At 35.8% G+C, this 27028-nt stretch overlaps 2 protein-coding genes and 1 long non-coding RNA gene across 5 annotated transcripts in view; 2 read left to right on the forward strand and 1 right to left on the reverse strand.

Moving 5' to 3' along the window:
• The window catches only part of LOC113404377 (bone morphogenetic protein receptor type-1B), a 99665-nt gene extending 86906 nt beyond the window's left edge, over nt 1–12759 (forward strand). The window contains exons 1-3 of one of the 3 annotated variants that reach the window (XM_026645248.2): nt 5476–5717; nt 10382–10569; nt 10686–12759. In XM_026645248.2, coding sequence (XP_026501033.2) covers nt 5708–5717; nt 10382–10569; nt 10686–11942 — 1455 coding nt within the window. In that variant the 5' untranslated portion in view covers nt 5476–5707 and the 3' untranslated portion in view covers nt 11943–12759. Of the gene's footprint in view, nt 1–5475; nt 5718–9502; nt 9645–10381; nt 10570–10685 lie in introns of those variants that run through there. The other 2 variants (XM_026645251.2, XM_026645250.2) reach the window with 2 other exon arrangements.
• Nucleotides 12760–14606: 1847 nt separating this feature from the next.
• LOC113404319 (RNA-binding protein lark) lies at nt 14607–18187 on the reverse strand. The gene is made up of 5 exons (XM_026645187.2): nt 17994–18187; nt 17211–17884; nt 16666–16937; nt 16501–16542; nt 14607–15056 (listed from the first exon to the last, which is right to left on the reverse strand). The coding sequence occupies exons 2-5, from the start codon at nt 17874–17876 to the stop codon at nt 15008–15010; spliced, it is 1029 nt and encodes a 342-aa protein (XP_026500972.1). The 5' UTR covers nt 17877–17884; nt 17994–18187; the 3' UTR covers nt 14607–15007.
• A 282-nt stretch (nt 18188–18469) lies between these two features.
• The window catches only part of LOC135193726 (uncharacterized), a 50140-nt gene continuing 41581 nt past the window's right edge, over nt 18470–27028 (forward strand). Inside the window, exon 1 of the long non-coding RNA XR_010309401.1 lies at nt 18470–18610. This is a non-coding gene — a long non-coding RNA (uncharacterized LOC135193726). The remainder of the gene's footprint in view (nt 18611–27028) is intronic.

The following is a 27028-nucleotide window of genomic DNA, read 5'->3' on the forward strand; positions in this document are numbered from 1 at the left end:
TAATTATTTACGTTTTAATCTGTTGGTGTACTTAGTATTTGATAATGAATAGAAACATAGAAACAGGTGGTGCTTTAATTAGCGATACTAAAGTAAACATTTATAATTAGTGGAAAATTTAGACATAATTCTTACATAATATCTTTCAACATTCTAATCCAAGTATATCACATTATATTTAAACACAACAAAGGCGATATACACGTTTCATAAACGCTCGGCACGAATTTTACTCTTTGGTCTAACCTAACCCTCCTTATCGATCTAGTTGGATAATCCGAGAGGTCGCTAGATGGCCGGCGCCGCGAGCTACGCTGATCCCCGTACCCCGAGCCCCGAGCATGATCGGAACCGAATGCCATTTGCAATAGTCACGACTCCACAGATAATAAAACCCGTGACACGCCGTGCCCTGTTTAATTAGTATCTCGTTGACCGTTATTGTGTACGAATTGAATCGAGAAAGTTACTGTTGTATTAAGACGAGATGGTTCCGTGGATATTACTCGGAGATCTTAACCGCAAATCGAAAAGTCGCTTGGTACTATTCCGAGAACATTAGAAATCTTAAAGTTGTTCAAGTGCTGCATTTCTATTTACTATTCGTCTACCGTTTATAAAGGGATAATTATTTATTTATTGGTGCAATGTATTTACCAATCTTATCGTGGCGAAACAGCATCGAATTGTTAATAAAAAACGTTTACTTATATATATATTCTATACAGCTACATATATATATTCTTTAATTTTTAATTATGGCTTATCTTGATGATCCAACAGTCACATTTTGATCTCATTGTTATTCCATATAGCCAATAGGAGCTGATTGATGTAACATAGATACTACATATATATTAATTTCATAGAATCGAAAGTATGGTGCAAATGTTTCTATAGACACGAAACATTTCGGAAAACATGGGCCAGTCCGGTTACTCATATCTAAATCTGATGGAGTGAGACGCGGTGTACATGCATCAGTACAATCTCGACGGAGCGCTCTTTGGTCGTATCTTTATTACAAATCGATTTATCGGTAGCCGTGGGCACTCGATTCGTTCACGTTCATTTAATCGATATAGTTATCAGAAATAACTGTGTCGTTCACTAAATTGAAAGCTGTGCGTGCGCAGTGGAACGGCTCTAGGTATTCGCCAAGACTTTACCGATATTGATTTTGGAAATTATTTAAATATTAATTGTAAATTTTTAGTTCGGCATTAACAGAATGCTCAAATAAAATCAACAATTACGACAATGTTTTAATCCAAAACTCAAAAATTAGTTATAATTCAACCTTTCATCATTTTACGCTTATAAAAAGTAAAAGTAAATTTATTTATATAAATAGAGGTATTTTCTTCTCTGCAGAGCATCGGTTCCTGGAGCCTTAGCCTCCTAAGTCTTGAAGTGTCCTAACACAGACTATCAATATCTTCACCGTTATGAGATTGTATATGTGATTATCAGTTGCTTTCTAAAAATCAATACAAGAATGTAGATGTATATAAGATAAGTTCAAATCGATTATTATCTCAAACACAGCAATGAAATTAATGAACACAAACATATTTCATATTTGCCAACTAGTTTTTAACCGCAGCGTCGCCCTCGTGAGAAGGGGGTGCAGGTGCTAGATACATTTTTTCGGGTAAAGTAACCTTTGTACAATTCCAAACGATAATCTATCCCTTAAAGAATGTAGACGAATTTAATGGCTTTGATTTATATTTTATTTTATATAGAGTTTTAATAAAATAATACGATTTGGAACAGAGGACAAATACCACATACAAAACCGCAAGAGCCGAATGAACTAATTCCTAATGTTAAAACAAAATTATTGACAATTTCAATTCACGTAAACTGATTTTTTATTATTGACAAGAGTGTTTTTGGACAGAGATTCGTGCATCCGTTAGACACAATCGCGATGGTTCTCCGTACCAACGTCGCCCGGGTATTCCCACGGGAAAGTGGCTTGTTTGTTAAATCGCGCTCATGTTGGCGATCTACTTAACCACGTACTAGGTCTGTTTGTCGTGACTTGTGTGACCATATTTATTTAATTGGTCGAGTTGGAAAGTTGAGTTAAAAAATGGTAAGTCTTCGTGCAGTCAGTAATCTAATGAGATCCCCACTTGTGTGGATACCACATGCTCATTAGATTTTAGGTGCAAACATCAGTGCTTCCGATTGTATTTTTTCGGTTTAAAACGTTAGTAAACCAGTAATAAAAGACATAAGGGTCATAACATCTTAAGTCAAATAGATGGCGGCGCGATGATGCTCTAAGAATATCTCCACATTGCTTGAATATGGGCTAAGGTGTCAATTTAACATCAGTTTGTTCTGACTAAATATTCTTTAAGAAAAATACAAAAGTAAATATACTTTTATTCTGAATAAAATAATGTGGGAATATAATAGAGGATTATTTTTGATCTTATCTATCTCACTTCAAACATACGTGGTTACATGAAGCTTCTGGCAAACGAACGGAGCTCGCGATACATTTCTCGTGTGACAGTAAATCAAAGGTTTCACTCTGATAGCATCTAACTTATGTAAACAAACGTACAAGTTTGTTTCTTTTATAAATTTATGCGAGAACGAAGGATCTAAATTAAAAGAGATTTTTCCATCTCGTTAAGTTTAAGTTTAAATAAAACATTACTGTTTATGTTGATGTAGTCAATAGAGTTGATAAAATCGTTAATTATTAACCCGAGTTCTGATATCTGAAAACTGTTACAGCGTGTTTTATTAATCAAAATGTAAAAGCAAGATAAAATATTTAAAATTCGAGGCTGAATAAATTACTTATTGTCATACATATGTGCAGGTATATATCATGATTAACTCTGCCGGAAATTACTTCAAACTGCAGAAGATACTATATACTATGAGTTTTGATGAAAAGTGTTTTAAAACTAAACGCAAATATCAATCTACTTTTAACTTAACTGCAACTGAAAGAATGTTTAAAATGAGCTACATTGATAGAAAATCAGAGGACTATCATGTTTTTTTTTTATGGCATTGGTTGGCGGACGAGCATATGGGCAACCTGATGGTAAGTGGTCACCACCGGCCCCTAGACAAAGGCGCTGTAAGAAATATTAACCATTTCTTACATCACCTATGCGCCACCAACCTTGGGAACTAAGATGTTATATCCCTTGTGTCTGTGATTACACTGGCTCACTCACCCTTCTAACCGGAACACAACAATACAGAGTACTGTTATTTGGCGGTAGAATATCTGATGAGTGGGTAGTACCTACCCAGTCGGGCTTGCACAAAGCCCTACCACCAAGAATCATGAAATGAGTACTCTGCAGAGATTAAAATACTTCTATTGATAGTAATTCGGAGTAATGGTAGTCATATTACTAGGAGTATGTTTGGTGTGAATGAAGATTTTTTTAAAGATCATGAATGTAGGCGGAGTAAAAAATGGGTCACTTGATGGTAAGCGTTAACGACGGCCAACAGACGTTTGTACTGCAAGAAATATTAATCATTCCTCATATCACAAAGCCACTACTAATCTTGAGGACTAAGGTGTTATGTCCCTTGTGCCTGTAGTTATATTGTTCCACTCTACCACTAACTCCCTTTGAACCGGAAAATAAGAAGTTAGAATATATTATGAGTTACGACTCACTCAAACGGGCTAGCATAAACACCTGTCACCAAATGAGAATGACTGCGAATATTGGATGGTCTTTTGTTTGGATTTGTGTGACATAACTGAGAATATATATAGACATCAAAAATAATACATAAGAAAAGAAATAGAGGAGACCCCAAATGTATAGCGTGAGGGCACGTAATAGACGATGGCTTAAGTAGCCTTAAATACTTCTGTCACCGCCTACAGATTGGACCATTTCGGTATTGTTATATAGTTTTCTTATTATACAGCAGAATTTCCGTTACGTTATTTCTAATAATAATTATTACACTAATTCAAACATCGCGTTTCCAATAAGTGCATACAACTTTATTAATAAATAATCGATTCGTATAAACCTATAGCCGGTAGATGTTGGTGAATTTGGCGAACATCCTTGAGTAGCATTAATGTCGATGATACGGTATTACCGTTATTCATTGCGGCAATTGGACGAGCACGTGAGACGCATATCGGCATCGAGATAACGTCTCCGCAACTTGAGCGCCGATGTATTTTGGACGATTCGCATATTGCATTTTACAGCACATTTTTTTTTAATTTTCCCGTTATTATTCCAAGCGATCACCTTTTCTTCTGAATTGTTTCACGATTTTTTTGTACCTCGTAAATAAACATACAATAATTGATAGTGCCATCAATATTTTAGACTTAATTAACGACAAAGGAAATGTCATTAAATCTTGTACGATTAAGAAAATCATAAGAGATGACCACGGCTAGTTTTGTTGATTCATTAATGATTATGCAGTTAATTGCGTAATTAGGGTGAATTTTAGAAATATTCGAGGTGAAAGTAATTATAATAAATTAGATTGAAATCACGTGAGGTAGAAGTTAATAGTGTTCGTTGAGAGTTATACAACAGCGGCTATTATTCTTAAATGGTACCGAGTACTAGCAGATTAGACTTAAAGTGACATACGTATATTCCGATGTCCATCCGGTCTGGCAACGTGAAATTTTACCAGATGTTTTAGTTCTACTAATAAAATGCTAAATGTGAACAATTTTTAATTATATATGTATGATTAATTTGAACAGTCGGAGCTCTAATACGAACGCGAATGTGGACTATATAGGTTTTAATATAAACTGAAGCGTAATTAAATTCACTTTAATATTCAAATATTCAATGAATGTTTGCAGATACTCTAACAGTAGATGAAAAGAGCTTACTTGCTACGAAGCCAAAAGAAGGAAGAAACGATAAAACGCGAGGCAGTCGTAAAAGAATCTCTTTAATGGCTTCTTGATCAGCTCAGCGCCATAATATTTATTGGATGATATATTATTATTTAATGTGTTTTCTCCTACGACGGTTACAGGAGGAATAAATGTTGGCTGTAAAATATACGTTAAGAATTTTATAGATGATTAAATCGGAAACGTTTATTGCTAATTTTAGACTTTTTGTTCTCATTATGTTTGCACACGTCAGATCATTACTCACAGTACGCGCAAATAGTACACGCAAATATGTAAGTTTTGGTAAAAGTTAGCTTTTTGACGCGTAATCGACGTGAAATCCGCCACACTAGATTGTTATTATTTGGCCGTATGCCGATCTAATGTTTACGTGTTGTACAAACGGTTGGCATTATCTCGAGCGGCGTCAATGAATCGTGTTCGACTCGCGTGCCCCGAATCGCTTGCGTCCTGACACCGTTCGCGGTTGGCCCATGTTATCTTCGACCATGTGGAGGCTGCAGCGGTGCATAATGCACGGAGAGCGCGGGTCTAGGGGCGGGGGGAGACGCGGGCCCAGGGGGACGCCTCGCACCGCACGCCAGTCATTCGCATCGCGAGCGTTGCCGGTGACGCACGCAACGTCTTTTAAAAGTCCACGCTCTTCCTGTCTCCCGTGAGACGGCGTGCGTTGTCACCATCCGCGCATAACATCGCCGGTGTAAAAATAAAGCCGGCGACAGACGGCGGTGTCTCGAGTTAAATTTAAATGATATCGCGGACGTCGTGCCGGTCTCGTCTCGTACGCTCTCCGACATGAGACTAAGTATGTGAAACCTTCGTATCAATATATTCGATCTGTCTTAATTATGTAGCGTAAGCTTCGTTTATTTAGAACTCTCGAGTGTTTACAAATGTGCGGTCTCTTGCGAGCATCTGTGTTGGAAATGTGTCAATCTCGTTCGACGATTCGCTTTCGATGATTTGTGTTGTCAAAGTGGTCAGATTTCCGTTCTGATTTTCACATCGTGAGAGGTTATCAATCCCAGTTTTGGTATTTAAGACGGGCGAGTCGTAAGTAGAGTCTAGAGATTGTTAATAAGGTCTAATGGTCGTGATAGGATTGTATAATTAAATGATAAATGAGTAACAATACATTAATAGCTATTTTGTGCTTACGATTACGTGTAACCTTACGGTCCGTCTCAACTGACATATTTGATATTAGTGTTGATGAATAATCTTGTAAGTTACAATGTGTTCCACTGAAGAACATGTTTTCCATTTTGTCCAAGATTAATCTTCAATCAATTTTTAAATCCTGTATTGAATTTAAGAGTTTGTCGAACTCTCTCGCCTGATTTACAATGCATAAGATATCATTACATCAATGTTGTTAGCATTACTGCATGCGATTTTATCAATTCACAAAACCGAAATTATTTTTGTAATCGAAAATATAAATAATCTTACAATATTGTTTTTGTGTACAATAGTGTTGAACGCAATAATTTAGTTTGTAACATATTGTTCCGAATCTTGAAAATCATAAAAACACTAAACTTGTACAATTTATTCGAAGTTTTATTTTCATTTTATTATCTATGCGCCGCAGAGCTCTACCTGCCATCCCCATTGTTGTTCTTAAAACCTTTTGTCGTGTATCTCACACCGTCCTTATATGGGTCGAAGGGCTGACTGGTACCTGTCGAGCTGACGTGCCAAAAAACTTAAATTCTATTCAAGTGTATAAAATCGTAGGCCCGATCGCTTTCCGCCGTGTACCGTGTTCCGTGTATAACTTGAACGCGTATTTCCGATAATTAAGTATTTATCATCCGATTTCCTTTTAGTGTTAATTATCTGAAGGTACTGTTATTACCTCGTAATTATCGATAAGATGCAGCTGATAAAGATTATCGAGGAACTCTGAATCTCGTGTACGTAAGACGCGCATCATCGAACAACAATTTGAATTCGCTCCCTCGGACTGCGTCGCAGGATGTCCGACATCCTACATCCTATCTTTGAAGATTTATAGCGTGCAAAATGCGCGGACCGTGACAAGTGTAAACACATTGCATTTCCAAAATAGACTTTAGTGTTGTAGGAGTTGATTTTAGTGTTATCGTATTTTGTCTGGTTTGGCTAAATTGTTATTTACTACAAAAATGATATATTTAGTTTATACATATGTATATCCTTTAATTATCTCATTTCTATAAAGACAAGCTCAATAAAAGTGTTACATTGAGTGATTATATTTTTAACATATACCATAACCTCTATTCTAAGTAATGTTTAGTGAAATGCTCAGACATTAATAATGAAAATTAAATGACCTTTTTAAAAACGCACTTTTATTAAATAATCATCTTACAACATCATTACTTGTAGCTCCGATAATAATGCATTAATTATTCTTTGCTAATCATTTTATTCTGTTTTATATTGTGTTTGTTTTATTTATTAAAGCGATTTTTTTTTTTTACGAATTTCAAATCTTTAATCCCTTGGTTTTCTTAGAACGCGTGCATCTTAACCGATGATTGCGGGTTCGGACCCAGGCAAGCACCACTGAATTTTCATGTGCTTAATTTGTGTTTATAATTTATCTCGTGCTCATCGTGAGGAAACCTGCATGTGTCTAATTTCAACGAAATTCTGCCCCATGTGTATCCACCAACACGCATTGGAGCAGCGTGGTGGATTATGCTCCAAACCTTCTCCTCAGAGGGAGAGGAGGCCTTAACCCAGCAGTGGATAATTTACAGTCTGTTAATGTATGTGTGTAATGTAATCCTTTGGTTGCATACATAGCCAATTTATATTTTCCAGTTTGTTAATATCTGACCATCAGTCCTAATGAACCATGATACCGTAAACTATTCTAAAGAAATATAATTAAACCATTAGAAATGCCATGTACATATGGAATCAACTAAAAAAATCAATACTAAGTTTAGGCATTAGCTAACGATAGACGATACTTTTTTAAATGCGTCTTATATGGTTACAAATGTTACGTTACGAATAAGTAGTACCGCACTTTATACTCGAGTTTCTGCTAAATAAACTCGATAATGTGGATTAGCTCACTTTTTATAAATTGCCATATATTGTTTGGTTAAGCAACAGACGACTAGTAATATAACTAATATATTAAGCTGGTGATTTAATTTAAAATCATGTTAATGACAATGTAAATAACGTAGATGAACTGAATTGTTTTCGTAATTTGACATTTTCATATTTAGAGACAAGTTTAGATGGCATTAATTTGAATAGAATAAGTATGTAACAATAATAAATATTTAAGTATATCCATCTAAGACACATTCGGAAGAAGTAACAGAATAATAAGTAGAATTAGTAGCTTATGCTTTTAAATTTGATAATCCAATTTGTGGTGATATATAATATTTTGATACTAATGTAACCGTCATAAATCTTTAATGTGGTCCTTTTATCATTGATAAGTATAATTTGATCATGGTAACTGACAAATAAGAACAGGCGATCCGAATATATAATAAACTAGTTTTCGCCCGAGCGGTCGTAGGTTTTAGGGACAAAACAAGTTGCATATGTCCTTTCTTGGGGTTCAAGCTTGCTTCACACCAAATTTCATCAAAGTCGGTTCAGTTGTTATGCCGTGAAAGTGTAACAGACAGACAGATAATATTCGTTTAGATAAATATGATGAATCACTATTATTTATTAATAAATTAATTATTAGCAAGACAGATTTTCAAAGAGCAACGCAAGGACAGAGCAAAACCGAAAGGTTCAATAATTCTGTGTTAATGAAGAAAAGTAGTTGTTGTTGATGAATTCCTACATCTTGATGAAAATATCAGCGTTGGCATTACCCCTAACAAATTAATTTTATATACATACGTGTAAACATCTCGATTCTAGATTATTCTAAATATGTCGACACGTCACTAGATATGTAACTTCTTTAAAGCGCGTTTTCTAACAAGTATTTCAATCTGGTAAGCAAAATTTTAAATGCAAATCCTAACTAAACGATAGATTAATATAGAGAAAGTTTATTAAATTGATTCGTAGCGTATAGTACTTAACGATTTATATCATTCCAACTATGATGCAAATAGCTGTTTCCACGAAACCTCTAAAAATATTTTAGGATTTATCTTCGGATTTTTCCATTTTTTTTGTCTTATTGGTACCTAACCCAACATTAGTAATATCTGACTAAACTATTGGTGTGTCATAAACCGGTAATTAGAACATGTGTTTTCCTTTTAAACTATTCAACGAAGTATCCTCATGTTCAATTTTCATAGTAATAATATTGCGTCAAGCGCGTGCTGGTCTTGTCGTTCACCTGATATCCTTCTTTCAACGTTTACAGTTAGTCCGTTCTTAATATGGTCTTTAAATACAGACATTTAAAGTCCGTTTTTAATTGATCGACACTAATTATCACTTTATCATTAAACACAGATTGTTGTTTTTATGATTAAATTAGTTGTTTTTGTCCTTGTAAATGTGTTTTATAAATAGTTTTATAATAGGTACATTGTGTATGATATTTGTGTAATGACTATCTTTTTAACGATAATATTATCGATTTGTTTTTCGTATACTAAAATGCGGTTTCGTCTGTCAGTGTCTTTAAATATTCCGATAATTTTACGTGGTGCGCGTACTCGGTTATGCAGAGATATAATAACAAGTTAATTAAGACGCTTGCATATGTAAACATCCAACGCTCGTGCACCACGTAAGTTTCTATTTTATAAGTATTTCTAAATGAATCAGCTCCTAGTACATTTGTGCTGCGTTTCCGCATCCGTGGCAAGCGTCCAAGTTTGCCTAGGTCATGTTAACGTACATTGTCATAACTTTTCTAATCTTACTTATTCCTGCATTTTTATTTAATCACATCCCGTCAACTAATTAATATATTTAGTACCTTCTATATAAGGCGGATTCTACGAATGAAAGAAAAGTTCATTATTTCTGTGTTACTATGACTGCGACGTTGGTCTATGGTGTAGGTCTTGTTAAGCATGCGGTCCCGGGTCGGAACAAAAAATAATGTCGTGTGCTGTATAGTAACCCGGTTCAAAAAAATTAATTTATTAGTTTGTTGTACTTTATGTTTGTATTACATGAATAACATAACAATTACAGCATAACCATATAGATATAGGGATATGTATATGGATATACTTGTAACGTTGTTTTCAAGTCTGGCCTGAGTCGGGTGTTATGCAAATTTTGCACTTAAAAGATCGTTTATTTCTGTTACATTCATTAAAATCAGAACAAGAATTATGGAATCTTAATTTAATGCGAGCGACACGAGTCGTGAAGCCTTAATCGCGAAGCCTTAACGCGCTAATTTATTAAAATTATAATTACGAATCAAAGCAGCGACAAACATAGTGATGTTTTATTTTAGCAGAATCTTAGAATTCCAACAAATACTCACGGTATTGTTTTTGTTAATTCTAGGTCGGGGCATAGTGTGCGAGTGCGCAGGTGTGAGCGCGTGCCCCGACGGCGCTCTCAATGGCACTTGCACCACTCAGCCCGGCGGGTACTGCTTCGTCACAGTCGAGGAGTTATACGATGAAAATGGCATTATGGTACCAGAACGCACCGCCGGCTGCCTGCCGCCGGACGAGTCTGGATTTATGCAGGTACGCTCACACTACACATGATAAGGATTAGGAATAATGTTTAAATTAAAATCTATAATTGATTCGCTAAATAATATATTTATAAATGCTTATGGGACTCTTTTTCTTTATTACAGTGCAAAAGCTCACAAGTGCCCCATCAGACCCCTAAGGTAATAGAATGCTGCGAAAAAGACCTGTGCAATCGGCGTCTTCGGCCACAGTTACCAGAACCCCCGCCCGACATGACGGATGCTCCAGGTCTACGACCAGCCGCACCCACGAGTCAGACTATTTTAATGGCGGCCGCGCTTTGCGTCGCGTTGCTCGCCTTCCTCGCAGCATTTTGGCTGCTCTTTAGGAAACGTCGCAGGGGGTGCAAGCGACCTCCATCACCGCCGGCTCCGACACATCACGCGGAAATTTCTTCGGGCTCCGGGTCCGGGTTACCTTTGCTCGTGCAGAGGACGGTCGCGAAACAGATTCAAATGGTAGAGTCGATAGGGAAAGGCCGCTACGGTGAGGTCTGGCTGGCGCGCTGGCGCGGTGAGAAAGTCGCCGTCAAGGTGTTTTTCACCACGGAGGAGGCTTCCTGGTTCCGAGAGACTGAAATTTATCAGACTGTTCTAATGCGACACGAAAACATTCTCGGGTTCATCGCGGCAGACATCAAGGGGACCGGCTCGTGGACTCAGATGCTGCTGATCACCGACTATCACGAGAACGGATCTCTGCACGACTACCTTCAGACGGTGGTGCTCGACACGAACTCGTTGATGACGATGGCCTACTCCATAGTCAGCGGCCTGGCCCACCTGCACATGGACATATTCGGCACGAAAGGGAAACCCGCGATAGCGCACCGGGACATCAAGAGCAAAAACATTCTCGTGAAGAGGAACGGGCAGTGCGCCATCGCCGACTTCGGGCTCGCCGTGCGGTACGTGGCCGAGCGGAACGAGGTCGACATCGCGCCCAACACGCGCGTCGGCACGCGCCGCTACATGGCGCCCGAGGTGCTCGACGAGAAGCTCGACGTCACCAACTTCGAGGCCTTCAAGATGGCCGACATGTACTCGCTCGGCCTCGTGCTGTGGGAGATGTGCCGCCGGTGCGCCACGGGCGACAAGGCGCAGCACGCGGAGCCCTACGCGCTGCCCTACCACGAGCACGTGCCGCCCGACCCGTCGTTCGAGGACATGCACGGCGTGGTGGTGGCGCGGCGGGTGAGGCCCGCGCGGCCGGCGCGCTGGCGGGTCGAACCCGCGCTGGCCGCCGCCTCCGCGCTCATGGCGGAGTGCTGGCACCACAACCCGCCCGTGCGGCTCACGGCGCTGCGCGTCAAGAAGACGCTGGCGCGCGCGCGCGCCGAGGGCGCCGTCAAGCTCGTGTAGGGCCCGCGGCGCCGCCCGCTGCGCCGCCCGCCTGCGCGACCTCGCAGTTGCTGCTTTTGTAATATTGTTAACTTACGTATTATTTAGGGTAAGGATGGTTTTGTAAAAAAATTATTGTCTTCCGTTTCGACGAGCGACTCGCTCGATGGCAGCTCGGGGCGGTGGTCGTGTTCGTGAAATGCTCGGTTTCGGCGATCCGGTCGAGACGAAGTACGCGACGTGAATTGTGATATTTCGACAATAAGGGAAATGATTTTATTTCAAATTATCTCGTGTGAACCGTTCGGATTCGAAAAAGTCAAGAAAATGTCTGAAAGTAACATCGCGTATTAGTTCGTTTGTACTTAAGGTGATCAAAAGACTAGGATCGTGGAAAGTATTAGCGATAGACGGTCAAGTGCAGTGTCTTATAAGATGCCTTCGATTAGTATTAACATGACGTTTTGTATCGCGACGCTCTCGGTTTGGAACTCGATTTCACTCGCAAGAAACAAACGTACTGTGATATAATCACTGTATAATATGTCACTGAGTCGTGAGGTCTTTCAAAATAGAATATCAAATTTATGATTAAATACAATGTGCAATGCAAATGAAATATAATAAAAATCTCAAATCTCATCGTGTATTTGTAATACTTTGTAAATAAGAATTAAAGTCACAGATAAAAAATATCCGAAATCAAATTCCAAACCAAGTGATCGCCTGCATTTAGTGTGCGTGCGCGCCTGTACAGTGTTGTGTATATATAGCGATAGACTAGTACCTAATACATGTTGCTAATTAAGTTACAAATAAAATATTAATGGACAAACAATACGCTTTTTATTACATACATCTTTTTATTTTATTTATAAATTTTAAAATGTTGTCATTGAAACAGCGATATGGTAATACCAGCTCTAAATAGCCTCCAAATACACCTTTTTTTCATATAAATTTCACTTGAACTTGATACATTTTTTTTTAAATTATGTCCCGATTTTTAAATCCCTGACAAATTTTCATACAAGTCGTTTATTTTTGTAATTATCATGTTTTGACAAAGGTTCTTCACTAAAACTGTCAAAGTTTTAAACGTCAGATAAAACTTAAACGAAATCTAAAAGTCGTAAATTATTAATCAGTAGGCACACACGTTGAGGTTTTAAATTATGATAATTATACTTTCAAGATGGTCGAGGTATTACTTAATTGTTTGTCTATGGTATTTATTTACTATGACAACATTCTATATTATTGTATCCAAGTAACACTGATTTTCATAAGGTCAGTACACTATTTTTGTTGTGCTGATAAATAAATAAAATATATTTTAGTGACAGTAGGTTACAGCTTGCACTATTTTATTATGTTGTCTGTACTAATGAAATAAAATTATTGTTATTCTTAAAAAAAACATAGAATTCAGTTTAAAAAACAATATGATAAATAATATAAATTATAGATAAATTTTATTTAAAGGATAAAAAATGGACTTTGGACGCTTATTGTGATAAATGTTTGTTTCATCTCTATTTTGCATAATTCTATTCTTTATGAAATCGAGCATGGAATAAAATATTAGCATTTCAGGAATTATTGCGAGTCACTAACACAGTTTACATAATAGTTAGGGAAGTTGAAATCAAAATATACTTACTTTACTCAAACAGGCCTTTTTTTTTTGGTCTAAGTTGAATGTACCACCGGATTGGATTTTCCATTCTACCGGAAAGAACCGACAATAACTCAATAGCTACTTTTTCAAATATTAAATTTATCCTCAATGGAAATCAAGGAATAGGAACTCCACGCATTTTTAGTTTTTGTTTTATAGCATAGGTAGACGGACAAATAGGTCACTTGATAGTAATTGGAAACGGCAGCTCATAGATATTGGCGTTCCAAGAAATATTAACTAATCCTTACGTAGGCAATGAGCCAACCTTGGGAACTGAGATGTCCCAGCCAGTATAACTAAGGGCGTGAGTTTAAAACAGCTCTTTTTTGATGAATGAATGGTTTATATGTTTTCAATATTACACAGATGAATTACATATTTACATTTAATTATATACATACAAATAAGAACTTTAAAAGTTACTTTATAAATAACGACCGCGTCGAATGGTGGCCCGAATCCTAGCAGTATTTCTCCGTTGAATCGCAATTTCAAACCTCTGGAAAAAATGAACCAGTCACTAGTGGGCAGTAAGAGGAGTCATGCTTTTAATAAAGGTTTATGTACTATTTCTCAAAGGTTTCAACTGCAAATGGAAGATATAATTTAAAACAAGTGTTGAATATTTGGATGGTTTGTTCACAATTGTAATAGTGTGTTATCCTATTAAACCCCCGCACCTCACCGCAACAGTATACTTCGATCCGCTTATAACCTCTTCTGCTAACCTCGTATCATTGTTACATACTTAGATCTATAAGCTTTATTTTAACATATAATATTTGCACTTTGTAGGAGTACTAGTGGTAGCCCATCTGAATAGGTACCGCACACTTTTCAGATACATATATTGCTAATCAAGTTGAAAGGGTGAACCAGAGTAACTAGACACAACGAAATTAGCGCATACTAGTAGGTGGCCCATTCGACCGTCTGCCTAATATATTACAAAAAAAAACCTTCCTCCAAAATCCAAGCCTAATGTAATAAAACAATAACAATACTTAAAGAGAAATTTATTATTAATCTATTTACACTCTTCTCATCACATTTCAACACATGAACGCAGCCATATAAAATACTACCTATGTTTCAGTTGCAAGTCAGTCACTTAACTATAATATTGTCCTGTCTGTGGAGCTAGTGGGGATATTTTTTACACTTTCTAATGTATTCTATACGTAAAGTCATCTCAGTTAATAGTTAAAAATATACTTTCAATCCATATGTATTTAAAATATAATATCATTCGTCTGGAAACGAAATGGCGTATGTATAACATATGAAACATGTATATGTTTGACAACGATACGAAAAGTGAAAAATATTCGTGTAGCTCCACTGTACCGATTTCTTGGACTGTCAAATTAATTCTAGTTAACACATGTCAATTCTTCTTTTTTCAATAAGGGGCGTATCTTCTGGAAGGCGACGGACCTCTCATACCCGGCCTGCAAACAAAACAAACAAAATTTACATTCAGTGTTGCTACTATGTCAGCTTTCTTGATAATAAATTGTTTTAATACCAAAAATTGTAAGGATGTTAAGAGAATTTGTGTTAAAATTATCTGTTTATTTTACTTAGTTGCAATTTTTATTTTTTTTTTTAAATTTCTAGTAAAATGAAATTGTTAGTTTTACTGAAAATGATTATACGAAAATTTTACACAATTTTTTTAAAGACATGATTGAAATACTTAACTGTAAAGTAAATATAAATTATGATATATTTTTTATCAAAAAAAAACTACAGCTAATATCAGTTTACTTGTCTTTATTATTCGAAATAAGAAGACAAAGCATTGTGCAACTGTACATGTTAGTAAGGCGATAATTATTTTTGATTATGGAGGTCACACGGAGGATATCATGTCAAAAGTGAAAGTTTCAGATATTTAGCAGTAATGTGTCATGGACTCTGTAATGTTATAAACTAATCTAATAATATTAATTAATAATTTAATATATTAAATATATTCAGTTGCTATAGCAAACTAGCTTAAATCACTATGTTAAATTAGATGATTTCAAAATTAAATAAACAGACAATTTGATTTATAATATATCAACTGTTTCCTGCACGAATTGTTTTGTTGTTGATAGGACTATAGTAGCACTACCTACATTTGGGGAGTAAATTTGTTAATAATTTAGTATTAATAATGCAAGATGTATTTCTTATAGTTTATAAGTCGCCTTTTGTATTATAAATGCGAAAGTCACTCTGTCTGTCCATTGCTCTTTCGCGGCCAAACCATTGAACCAAATTTAATGATATTAGGTATGTATCAAGCTTGAACACTAAGGAAGGATATAGGCTACTTTCTTATGCCTAACATCTGACAACCAATCCCTAAAACGCCAGCGACGCCGCGCGTGACAACTAGTCACACATAATTATTTTATTTTACTGAATTGCCTTATTTTGGTGCAATAAAATGTATTATTATAAAAAAAAAATTACAGACACACATCACATGTGTATTTTGTTCTGGAAATTATGTTAACTGGCAGTATGTGTCTGTCAATACAGCTTGGAAACTCTTAGAGTTATCTGTAACTTCTCTAAAGAAATAATATTTTCTCAATATGGTTGTTTTATGTTTACCTTTACCAGTACCTATCACTCATCATTTAGTTAGTCTTCAAATAGTCATTTGTATGTTTCACTTTAAAGGGTACATACATAAGCCAGTGTAATTATAGACACGAGACATGAACAGTTGTCGTGGTGGCACATATGTAAGGAATTAATCTCTAACAATGCCAATCATTATTTGGGGTTATTATCAACTGTCAAGAGGCATCTTTTTAGAGATGAGTACTCAAATGCTTTTAACGAGTTATCATTTTACTAATAGATTATAACAATAATGAAGTAATCAAAGCCTACCTTCTGTCATCAAATGTGTCTCTGCTAAAGTCTTCATACATTCTGGAATTATAAACATAGTACTTAAGTAAAATATATTTACTCTTGATAAAGTCAGTTTATTCAGTAAGCAAAATACATAAAAAAAAATTTATATTTCATCTTTCAGAGAAATCTTTTACATACCCTCGTGACATTTGCGGTCCTCGTGGGGGACTTCTTCGGCTGTACATTGCGTCGTAAGAGGATCTCATAGAGCCCATACTGCTTCGCATGGGTGGTAAGTTGGGCATGGGTGGCATGGGCTCCCTGCGCAGAGGTGGCGACACGAAGTCTCCTCGCGCACGCGAAGCACCCATGTCTAGTCCCCGGGAAGCTCCGACTGGATAGCGTCGCTCGAATAAATCACGAGGACTCTCACCAAATCGCGCTCTATCATAGTATCCATCATAAGGATCCTGTCATCAACAAAGAAAGGCTTAGCATACAAAAAAAATTGTTATAGTGTGACACACTATAACTTGTAACTAATCTATTTTAATAAATATATTAAATATTTCCGAACGAATCTAATAACGTAGTATGAGTAGAATTTGGGAAGCTACTGTAGCATCATCGAGCCCGCAGCGATCGTATCGGCCGAGGAATAGGAACGCGTGCGAGGTGCCCACTCGGCGTAATTGATGCGACGTGAACCGACGTTACGTGTAAAGTAAAGGAGAGCGCGTTACCCCAAATCCTCCCATCATGCGATCGCGGAGGAACGGCGGCGGCGGCGGTGGGGGGTACGGGTCGCGGCCAAACGCTCGATCGCGGAAACCGTTGCGGTCGGGCCCCAGCGCCTTGGGGCATTCCTTGGACCAGTGACCGCCGCGTCCGCAGCGGTAGCACTGTTCCGGATCGCCCATGCCCGGGCGCTGGCGGACGCGGCTCGTGGAGAGCTGCACCTTCATGGGCTGCCCGTCCACCATCATACCGTTCAGCTCTTTGATAGCCTCATTCACGTCGCCCGACGCGTCCAAGTGTACGAAGCCGTAGTTACGAACGATATCGCACTCGACGACCGTGCCGAACTTCTGAAACAGCTCGCGGACTTCGGGCGCGCGCGTCTTGTCCGTTAGGTTACCGACGAATATTTTAGTGGTCGGCGTCGACGGCGCCTTTCGGCTCTTGGCCGCTTCTATTTTGATCGCCTGTCCATGAACTATTTCTCCGTTAAGGTTCTGAATGGCTTCGCGTCCGACTTGCTCATTTTCCATGTGTACGAAACCGTAATTTCTGACGATATCGCATTCTACGACCGTACCGAACTTTTCAAACAGCGGTCTGAGATCGGCGTCCGTCGTTTTATCGGAAAGGTTCCCGACGAAGATTTTGAAAGTACCGGCGCCCGGCATTTTAGATTCTGAAACGCATACATAATTTCACGAAATGAGTCAGCAGCGTCCATGCCAAAGTCTTTACTACCGACGGATGGTTGTTGATCGATATCGGATATAAACAAATATACTTACCTATTTTTGCAACTTATATATCACTAATTAACACAAACAATTAGAAATTTACACGGTATTATCACAGAAAACCTTCTGCGCACAATGCACTTATAAATCAGCTACAAAATGGCGTCCAACTCGGCATTCTAAATTCTACGAAGGCACCTAGCGGAAAGAGGTTACTGAACGTCGAACGGTTTGTCAGATACGGATACACGAATGAAGAGGAATGGATGAAAACATTGTGCCATAGACAAACGGAAATAGTACCAACCATAGTTATTTATTTTTGTAATATCTATTCTTAATTTTATTATAATAGATTATTAGGCATTAGGCATAATTGTAAATTATTAGGCATTAGGCATAAATGTAAACGGCTTCACTTTAAAAACTTCTATTACTTTATTTCAACCCATAAAAATACTTAAAAACATTCATGGGCTAATTTATATTCTTCCTAAAACTGAAAACTGGCAACAACAACAATAAAAGTCAAAGACCGACATTTGTCGACAGTCGACACAAAAAATATTAAACTATCACCAAATTATAGAAATTAATTGGACAATTGTGAACTCGTGATTTTATAGAACATATAAATTTTCTATATTTACCAGAATTTGCTGTAACCGGTAAGTGTTGTATTGTTTGGTTAAAATTTATATCGAATGCCGAAATGGATCAAATTTCTTCAATTCTCGGTTATTTATCTTGCGAGTACTAAATACCACGTATGAATTTATTACTAGTATTTCTGACGTTCATAATAATCGCCAATACATAAAAAAACCTTTGTAAAATATTCCGAACGATTCTTATTCGATCTTAATCCATTAATCAATAACTTTATCCCACTTATTTCGAGTTTACGATTTTCTAGCGATGGAAACAGTTTGACTTCGACTTAATATCACAGTGTATTTGAAACAAATAACATATCTTATTTCATTGAAATTATTGTTTTTTTGTATGTATGATACATATCATTATGTTTTGATTATCTATCAATGATAACTGTCATAATATGTATAATTTATCATTAGTGATTATAACTACAATGATTATCCACAGCTTTTATATCTTTAATGTAAACTAAGGCATTTCTCTGCCTTGTGTCACTATATTTCAATGACACATGCATGCATTAATATAAACAAATGAAAAAGACCCTTCACTAATAATATTCCGATTAGATTTAAGTTGATTTGTGATGTATGATTGTTATTTATATAACCAAAAAGATTCAGAATCTGTATCTGTATCTCAATATAAAAAAGATTAAACTTTATTTTTGCATCGTGTTATACTTGAGAGAAGCTAAAATTGTTATCAAGGCTATTTGTTTTCTTCTGTGATTGCTTAATACCAAGTTAAAGTCTAGAAATAAAGTCAAACCGTTGCTTTGTAATTTTATCTTTTACAAGTTCTTAATAATGTAATATTCATACTGAAAAACTTAAATTGGTAAAATTTTATTACATATCCATAACATACCAAGTTTAAACCTATAACAATAAATATTTTCACTCATTATTTTTATTATTTATTATATTTAGTAATCCTTTGTCCAGTATTGACAATCAATACCTAAATATAATTAATTAATATAATTATATCTCATGGAATTGTCTCTACTTTGGTAACCAGAATATCAGTAACTGGAAAACTAGTTTGTAACAATGAATAAATGTTTCATATAACGCCTTTGATATGATTCAATGTGCATTTTTGTGTAATATTGTTGCTATTACTTATGTTAAGCTTATGCCATTTTAGCACAAATTATTAAATATTAGTTATATATTTGAAAATAAAAATATATAACTAAGGGGAAGGAAAGAGAAGAACTCTGTTTATAATTTTTACATTTTTAACTAAATTGATATATTTTTATAAAAAATATTGATGTATAAAATGAATATAATGCCCAAGTTTCACTGAACTTTTGTTTTTTAAAAATAAATTATGATTCTTTAGAATGTAATAGCAACTTTGTGTTTTTGTTATTAAATATACAGTATGTATCTATACACGAGAGAAATTTCTGTCTTTCTTAGTTTGACATTGTACAAGGAATGACAAGGTTATTATTTGTTTTGTTAAATACTAATATATCATTCATAATAAACACAGTCGTGTGACTGATGCCACTTAACATATCTTGTCACGAATTGAATAATAATAGTGGTCATTAAAAAATATGCTATTTCCTATATAATATTGAATCGAATGTCTATTGTTTATTATTAAGAGTCACGAGTCAAGATTAGTTTCAAATCAAATTACTCTTTATTATACACCAATAAACACATGGATAAATCACATTCAAGAAAGGTGCACAAGAGGGTGCCTTATTTTTAAAACAGTGTTCCATTCCAGGCAACCTTATGGTAGAGTAAAGAAACAGATGTAAAAAAAGGTTAATCAAGTTAATCTTGATAGAATAAAAAAATGAACTGGCTGGTAATTTAAAAAAAAAAAATGTTTTTCTGTTTTATTGTAGCAATCATTGGGTACCATTTACCATCTGATGTCACTTTACGGTCTGCCATTGTAAGTGGTGCTGTATTTTGCAGTACCATCCCACCGCTGGGCACGTCTCCATTCCTGTTAGGTACAGAGCTTAGTACTGCTACTTTTAAGCGGGCTTGTAATGAAATATTGCGAATGTTAAACATCACGATATTTTCGTTCGCACTTAACGAATTATATAAATTCAAATCAAGTATGAGAAAACTCAGTGACTGCAGGGATTTGAATGGACTATCATGAGGTTTTTCCATTCTATGCACTAGACTATCCCCACTTTTCCCCGTTCGATCCTCATATTCATCTACTCCAGAGGCGGATTTAGGGGAGAACAACAGGAGCTCCAGAAAAAAGAATCAGAAAAAAGATCATCTATACTATTAATCTAAAGCATTGTTTCGTAACACGTTTTTAAATTCTCATTATTAATTTGTATATATACTAATTATAAATGCGACATCACTCTGTCTGTCTGTCTCTGGCGCCTAAACCACTGAACCGAATTTGATGAAATCTGGAAAATAGATGTTCTTTCTTAGAGTTAAAGCAAGCTTGAAGTTCAATAAAGGACAAAGTCTACTTTGTTAAGATGACTGTTGGTCAAGCGAAGTCGAGGGTTACAACTAGTTTTTATAAAAATAATAAAATATTAGTGTCCCCTTCGTTTTTATTCCATGGTATCAAAGACTTGATAGATCATATATTAATATCTCAGATTTTATTGAATAATATCTTACAATTTTTCATGGGACAGTTTTATCAGATGGATACGACAAAGTGGTCTAGCCTTGAAATGCCAATCTAACTCAGCCCGGCATAAAAGTCTACTTGGATACATTTATTTTCCACATGAAAACCCTAGTCGGATAATATATTTAACATTTAATCTGTCATATACAATTATTGAAGTAAATCTAATTGAAATTTTCAGGTTTAAAGTGTCAATTATAAAAAAAATACGACGACGAATTAATAAAAAAAGTAACAGAAGGTAATTAAATTACGTTAAAATACATCACTATCAATCATTATACTTCCGGTTAATATTTAGATCCCGTAATAAAAAGTATTTGCGAATTAATTTAAGTAAAATTTATAAAGTATAGGTACTTAATTCGTGTTATGTTATGTAAAAATCAAATTATTCTGTATTCATAGATCAAATTACTCGGAAGCTCGGCAGCGGGTGAAAATTTAATATGATTATAATCACACACAGACTATTTCTTAAAATCGTATCAACTCCTGTAATAAACATTTTTTTTTCACATTAGCAGCCTATTAATTTCCCACTGCTGGACTAAAGCCTCCTCCCCCTTTGAAGAGAACGTTTGGAGCACGAGATGAATTATAAACAGAAATTAAGCACATGAAAATTCAGTGGTGCTTGCCTGGGTTTGAACTCGAAATCATCGGTTATGATGCACGCATTCTAACCATTGGGCCATCTCGGTTCTTTTATTATTTAAGTATAATTTTGAATTTTTCGACGAATATTTTACAATCGGTAAGCAGAAATTCGAAAGTCACCGCAAATACGATCGTGAAATGTTCGAAAATGATATACGACATAATATTTAAAGGATACATCCTTACTAATATTATAAAGGCGAATGTTTTTATGTATGCATGTTTGTTACTCTTTCACCCAAAAGCTACTGAATGGATTTTTATGAAATTTTACGATAGTGACATTGTGTGCAACCCCTGAAACGCGAGCGAAGTCTAACTAAACTTAACTATATGAAAATATTGATATACTGTTAAAAATCATATCCCGGCTTAACCTAAATATTTACTGTGAGATGTCCTTAATTACGTATTAATTTTTTTTACATTAATAGCCTGTAAATTTTTCACTGCTGGGCTAAGGCCTCCTCTCCCTTTAAGGAGAAGGTTTGGAGCATATTCCACCACGCTGCTCCAATGCGGGTTGGTCCAATTACGTATTGCGGGAAATAAATTGTTCTCTAGGGTTAGTCGAGATATTGTTTTCCCATGCTGAAAGTTCAAACAGTGTCATGAGCAAAGTTCGCCACGGAATATAATAATCCAATAACAAAATGGTCATTCGATAAAAATGTAACACAGACCGGTTGCGTATTGTAAGCGTTTACAAAATCAATGTTCTTACGTGAATGATACTTTGCAATTTAGTTATGTGTCTGTATATTTCCTGGACGTCACCACGGCCCCGTATGTAGATCGAACCTGGTCCACTATCTATTGTTCCGTTTACATTGCCGCGTCTCCTCTATAGGCTTATTATGTTACTTGCAAGTGACATCAATGAAAAGGCGGTCGTGAAATGCTCCCGTGACAGTTACGTAGGGGCTAAAATATCGTGATCGGTTAGAGAAAGAAAGGGATATGTGTGAGAGAGAGGGATACCGTTCGATACGCCCACGTTAAAAGGGCGCCCGTGCCCCTAGAACCGAGTTTATATAATTTAGAATGTCCTACAGATGTAATTGGCATTCGTCCACGAAATACTTGAATTTTGTCCACGATAAGTTTGAAATTTGCATGATTTCCTTATAATAAGGTTGTACGTAAACTAAGCATAACTGTGGAACATCTTAGAAATGGCACATTTAATACAAAGCTTAACACTTAGTACTATACTTAAATATCGTAATAATAAAATGCCAAAAAAAATTGTTTTAATTACGAGTTCATGAAAAACATTTCAGGATACAGAGTAAGTTATTCTGCGTCAAATAGGCCGTTAATTAAACTATGCGTCCAATTAACTGCGGTGTTGATACGGCTGGTAAAACTCGATATACTCATTTAAAAAAATAGTCGTGTAAAAATATTGCTTAACCAGCCATAACGAACGTAAAAAGGCGATAACTGTACTTGGTATTTGTGTTACTTGTTACGTTTTTGTAAATAATATATTCTATACATTGTCATATTTGATTATACGAATATGTCTCCAAAAGAAAAAAAAGTATTTATATGTGATTTTGGTACCTTTTTATTAATGATCTGACTTCCGATTCGATCTTTGATGAATAAACAGTTATGATATTTATATAATGTATTTATTAACCCATTCACCGTGGCCGCAGAGATGGAGAGTAAGTTTTGGTCAGGTTTCAGCTTGGGCTTCAGTTAGATGATTTTGCCCTAGGTATATCATAAAACAAAGGTTTGTAGTGTAGAAAGCGATAATCCATAGCATATATTACAATCGAATAGGGAGTAAAGGGTTTACATATTCCTTTAGATTTGCTTAAAACTCTGCTATATTATGCACTAGACAGATCTTGATTAATACAAAACTATTCCACTTCAATACATGTGTCCACTTTAACTTAGTTGCCCAAGTTCCGATAGCAATTTCGCCGACATTCAAAACATACTCTTTTCGCAAATCCATAATTTTTTTTTACATTACATTAGCAGCCTGTAAATTTCCCACTGCTGGGCTAAGTCCCCCTCTCCCTTTGAGGAGAAGGTTTGGAGAATATTACAAATTATTCAAGACGTCAATCATGTATGTAGAGATTAAACGCAACTCCATGCCATTTCTACGGTATTCTATTCTGTGTCAAGCGAATTAATGAATCGTTTCGTTCATGACGAATGGCCGTTCTTGTAATTCTTATTCTAATTATAAGAAGTGCTGTTCTTGGTAGTCTTATGAAAGTTTCTAAAAGTAAAATGTGATCTGATTATTTATGTTCTTTGACGCAAATCTTACACAAAATTCCTTTGGATTTTTTTTATACTTGTGATATATTTGCTATTCTTTAAGGATCCTTGGCACGTGTCCATGTTTCCAATTCCATCCTTGATATTGATACGGTATTCACGAGTCGTTGTTGTCATCGTGCAGTAGACTACGAGATGGTTAACGTTAGATTGAATCGACACATTTATTCCGACAAATGTGTCAGTTATGTCTTAACGTATATATTTCGAACGCATTTTTGAAAGCAACGTCACAAAAAAAAAACTTTTGTGTTTTATATCGCACACGGACATAAATAAAGTTAAGTTAAGTAAGTTAGTCAGATTTATTTATTGGACTATCCTCTTGCCATTAGTGTAGTTTTTTTTTTATAATAATTGTTGGCTTTATGAAGTTGTTAGAGAAAATCAATTATGTGAATCGCGATTTTTATTTTATTATACCAATATTACAGCCCAGCTCTGCTTCGCCTCGAGCTATATAAAAGACTAATTGTTCTAATCTAAAAACAAGAGGATATAATAACAAATTTACAAGCATTTACTATATATATGTTAAGAAATCCTTAGTATGTTATATAGTAGGTATATTTAGTGGAAGGCCACACGTATCCTGTGAGATTATTAAGTTCAACAGCAGTGCAGCTGTGAATTACTTGCATTCTATGTGATACTGTCTAAGAATGCTTCCTCCGTGTCAGACCACAGAATTCCAGATTCCACCTAAACTATATTCTGACCTCGTTGGTGGAAATGTAAAAGTAATGTAACAGCCTGTATGTTCCACTGCTGGGCTAAGGCGTCCTCTCCTTTTGATGTAGTAAAACATAAACATATGCGTGTTAATATTATTAAACCACGCTGTTGTTTCAGGCTGTTGTTGTTTCAATAATATTTGATGGATACATATGTCGTTCATGCAATTTCATGCAGGTTTTATAATGATGTTTCTCTTCAACGCTGAGTACGATATGAATTATAATTCATTTTTATAATTATAAATACAAATTTAGCACATGTATGGAATACTGTGATGCTTGGATTTGAACCCGTAAACTTCGGTTCAGATTCACACGTTATCCATTCATATCTACACTTCATAGATAAATGTAAAGATTCGTTTGCGAAGATTACAACTGAAGGGCCTGTATTGATTAGATAGAAACCAAAATCGGGTCGTATAGATTGTACGTCATCTGACCGACATCTTTAAATATAAACATATTTGAACATTTGAATATAACTAAATTAAATTATTTACGTTCATTGTTGTTTATACCTAATTTCTTTTGAGAACCACAACAAAAGAAATAAAGAAACTTATGATAATATTTAGAAAAGCAGCGATTACATTGACCAAAAAGTTACATAAAAGACCATAAAAAATAAATAAACACCGCAGTGCAATGGTCCCCAAGAAGCACATTCACTCAGTTTGATATTGAACTCAGAAGATCTCAAAACTGATTTTCAGTGGCTCCCGGTAAAGAAGCCTTAATCACAATTATACTTAATATTATAGTTTCTTACTGAATCATTATTAATCATATACAAACTCATGCTTGTGTTTTGGTAAGACCAAAATGTCGAAGTTTTACAGACAGTACCAGAGACATATGCATGAAATCGTTCCGAAACATTTTGCGCAAACTTCAATGAATAATGTGCACAAGTGTACAGTTATGATTTTAATACTTCTATATACAGAGGCGATCGTCTTTAAAAGTATAATTATATCATTGAGAAAACACGCCAAGAACTCTCTAAGTACAATTTAATAGACCTAAACATCAATAAGCTATCGAGGAATAATTTCGTGGAGCATTCCACGGCGTCTTACCCTCTGCTATTGTGCGGTGTGGTGGGGAGAGGGGGTGTCGACGTCAGGCCCATTGATCGCTTTGACGTCACCGCTGCAGGAAGTACGCCTCGCCCGGGACACAGGTTTCGGATATACCCTAAAGTATATACATATACGTAGTTCTTCGAGTTCGAGTTTCTAGGAGCTGAGATTTTGCATTAATTTTTGGTGCTGGTGACGAAACAATACGGTGTACTAAATTGTTCGCGTGTAAGTACACGGACTAAAAAAGTTTTTAACAAAAATAATAAAGTAATATTATTTATCAGTACACCACGTATGTACTTCTAGTTCCTGAAACGCTGATTAAAGTCAGATTTATTAATATGACTAAATACTGTACGCTCATTGGTCGCCTATCGCGTCATCGGCTACTATACACCAATGATGATTCGGATTAACTAAACTGATATTGATCGACGTTTTAGTGGGAGATAAGCCGATCTCGTATTATGTATAAAATGTCCTAAAAATTAGTATAATTATATACATTGTTACGATTTTCTACAAAACAGTAAAAAAAGGTTACAGTGAAAATGGACGGTAATTAAAAATGTTGTTTCGAAAACAATAAATTAGACGTTATGTGTATTCTACTTTCAGGACGGCAATAAAATCAAACGCGCCACTGAAGATTGGGACGCTTAAAACGTCCCTCAACCCATTTTAGATTTACAATGTTCTCTTAACATTTTATATACACACGCTGTAAAGGTTTTATATACAATCAGTGAATATGACGTGGACATTGATATTTAGTTTTTGAATATGCTTTAATGTAAAAAAACGTAAATATGCTGGACAAAGACCTGTTATGTAATGATTTGGATATTATTCCACCCTTCTTCATTGCCGGTTGTTGAATCGACACGTGTAACCATTTCATTCGACACATGCAGCTTTCCTCGCGATGTTTATAAATACAAATTAAGCAATCGAAAATTCGGTGCTTTCCCGA

This window comes from Vanessa tameamea, chromosome 17 (genome assembly GCF_037043105.1).
Source record: "Vanessa tameamea isolate UH-Manoa-2023 chromosome 17, ilVanTame1 primary haplotype, whole genome shotgun sequence".
NCBI classification, from domain to species: domain Eukaryota; kingdom Metazoa; phylum Arthropoda; class Insecta; order Lepidoptera; family Nymphalidae; genus Vanessa; species Vanessa tameamea.

Coding starts and splice junctions, on each gene's coding strand:
- LOC113404319 (XM_026645187.2), bottom strand. CDS start 17,876: ATGCCGGGCGCCGGTACTTTCAAAATCTTCGTCGGGAACCTTTCCGAT. Junction 16,938..17,210: donor GCATGATGGGAGGATTTGGG/GTAACGCGCTCT, acceptor TGTTGATGACAG/GATCCTTATGATGGATACTA. Junction 15,057..16,500: donor GACACATTTGATGACAGAAG/GTAGGCTTTGAT, acceptor TTTTGTTTGCAG/GCCGGGTATGAGAGGTCCGT.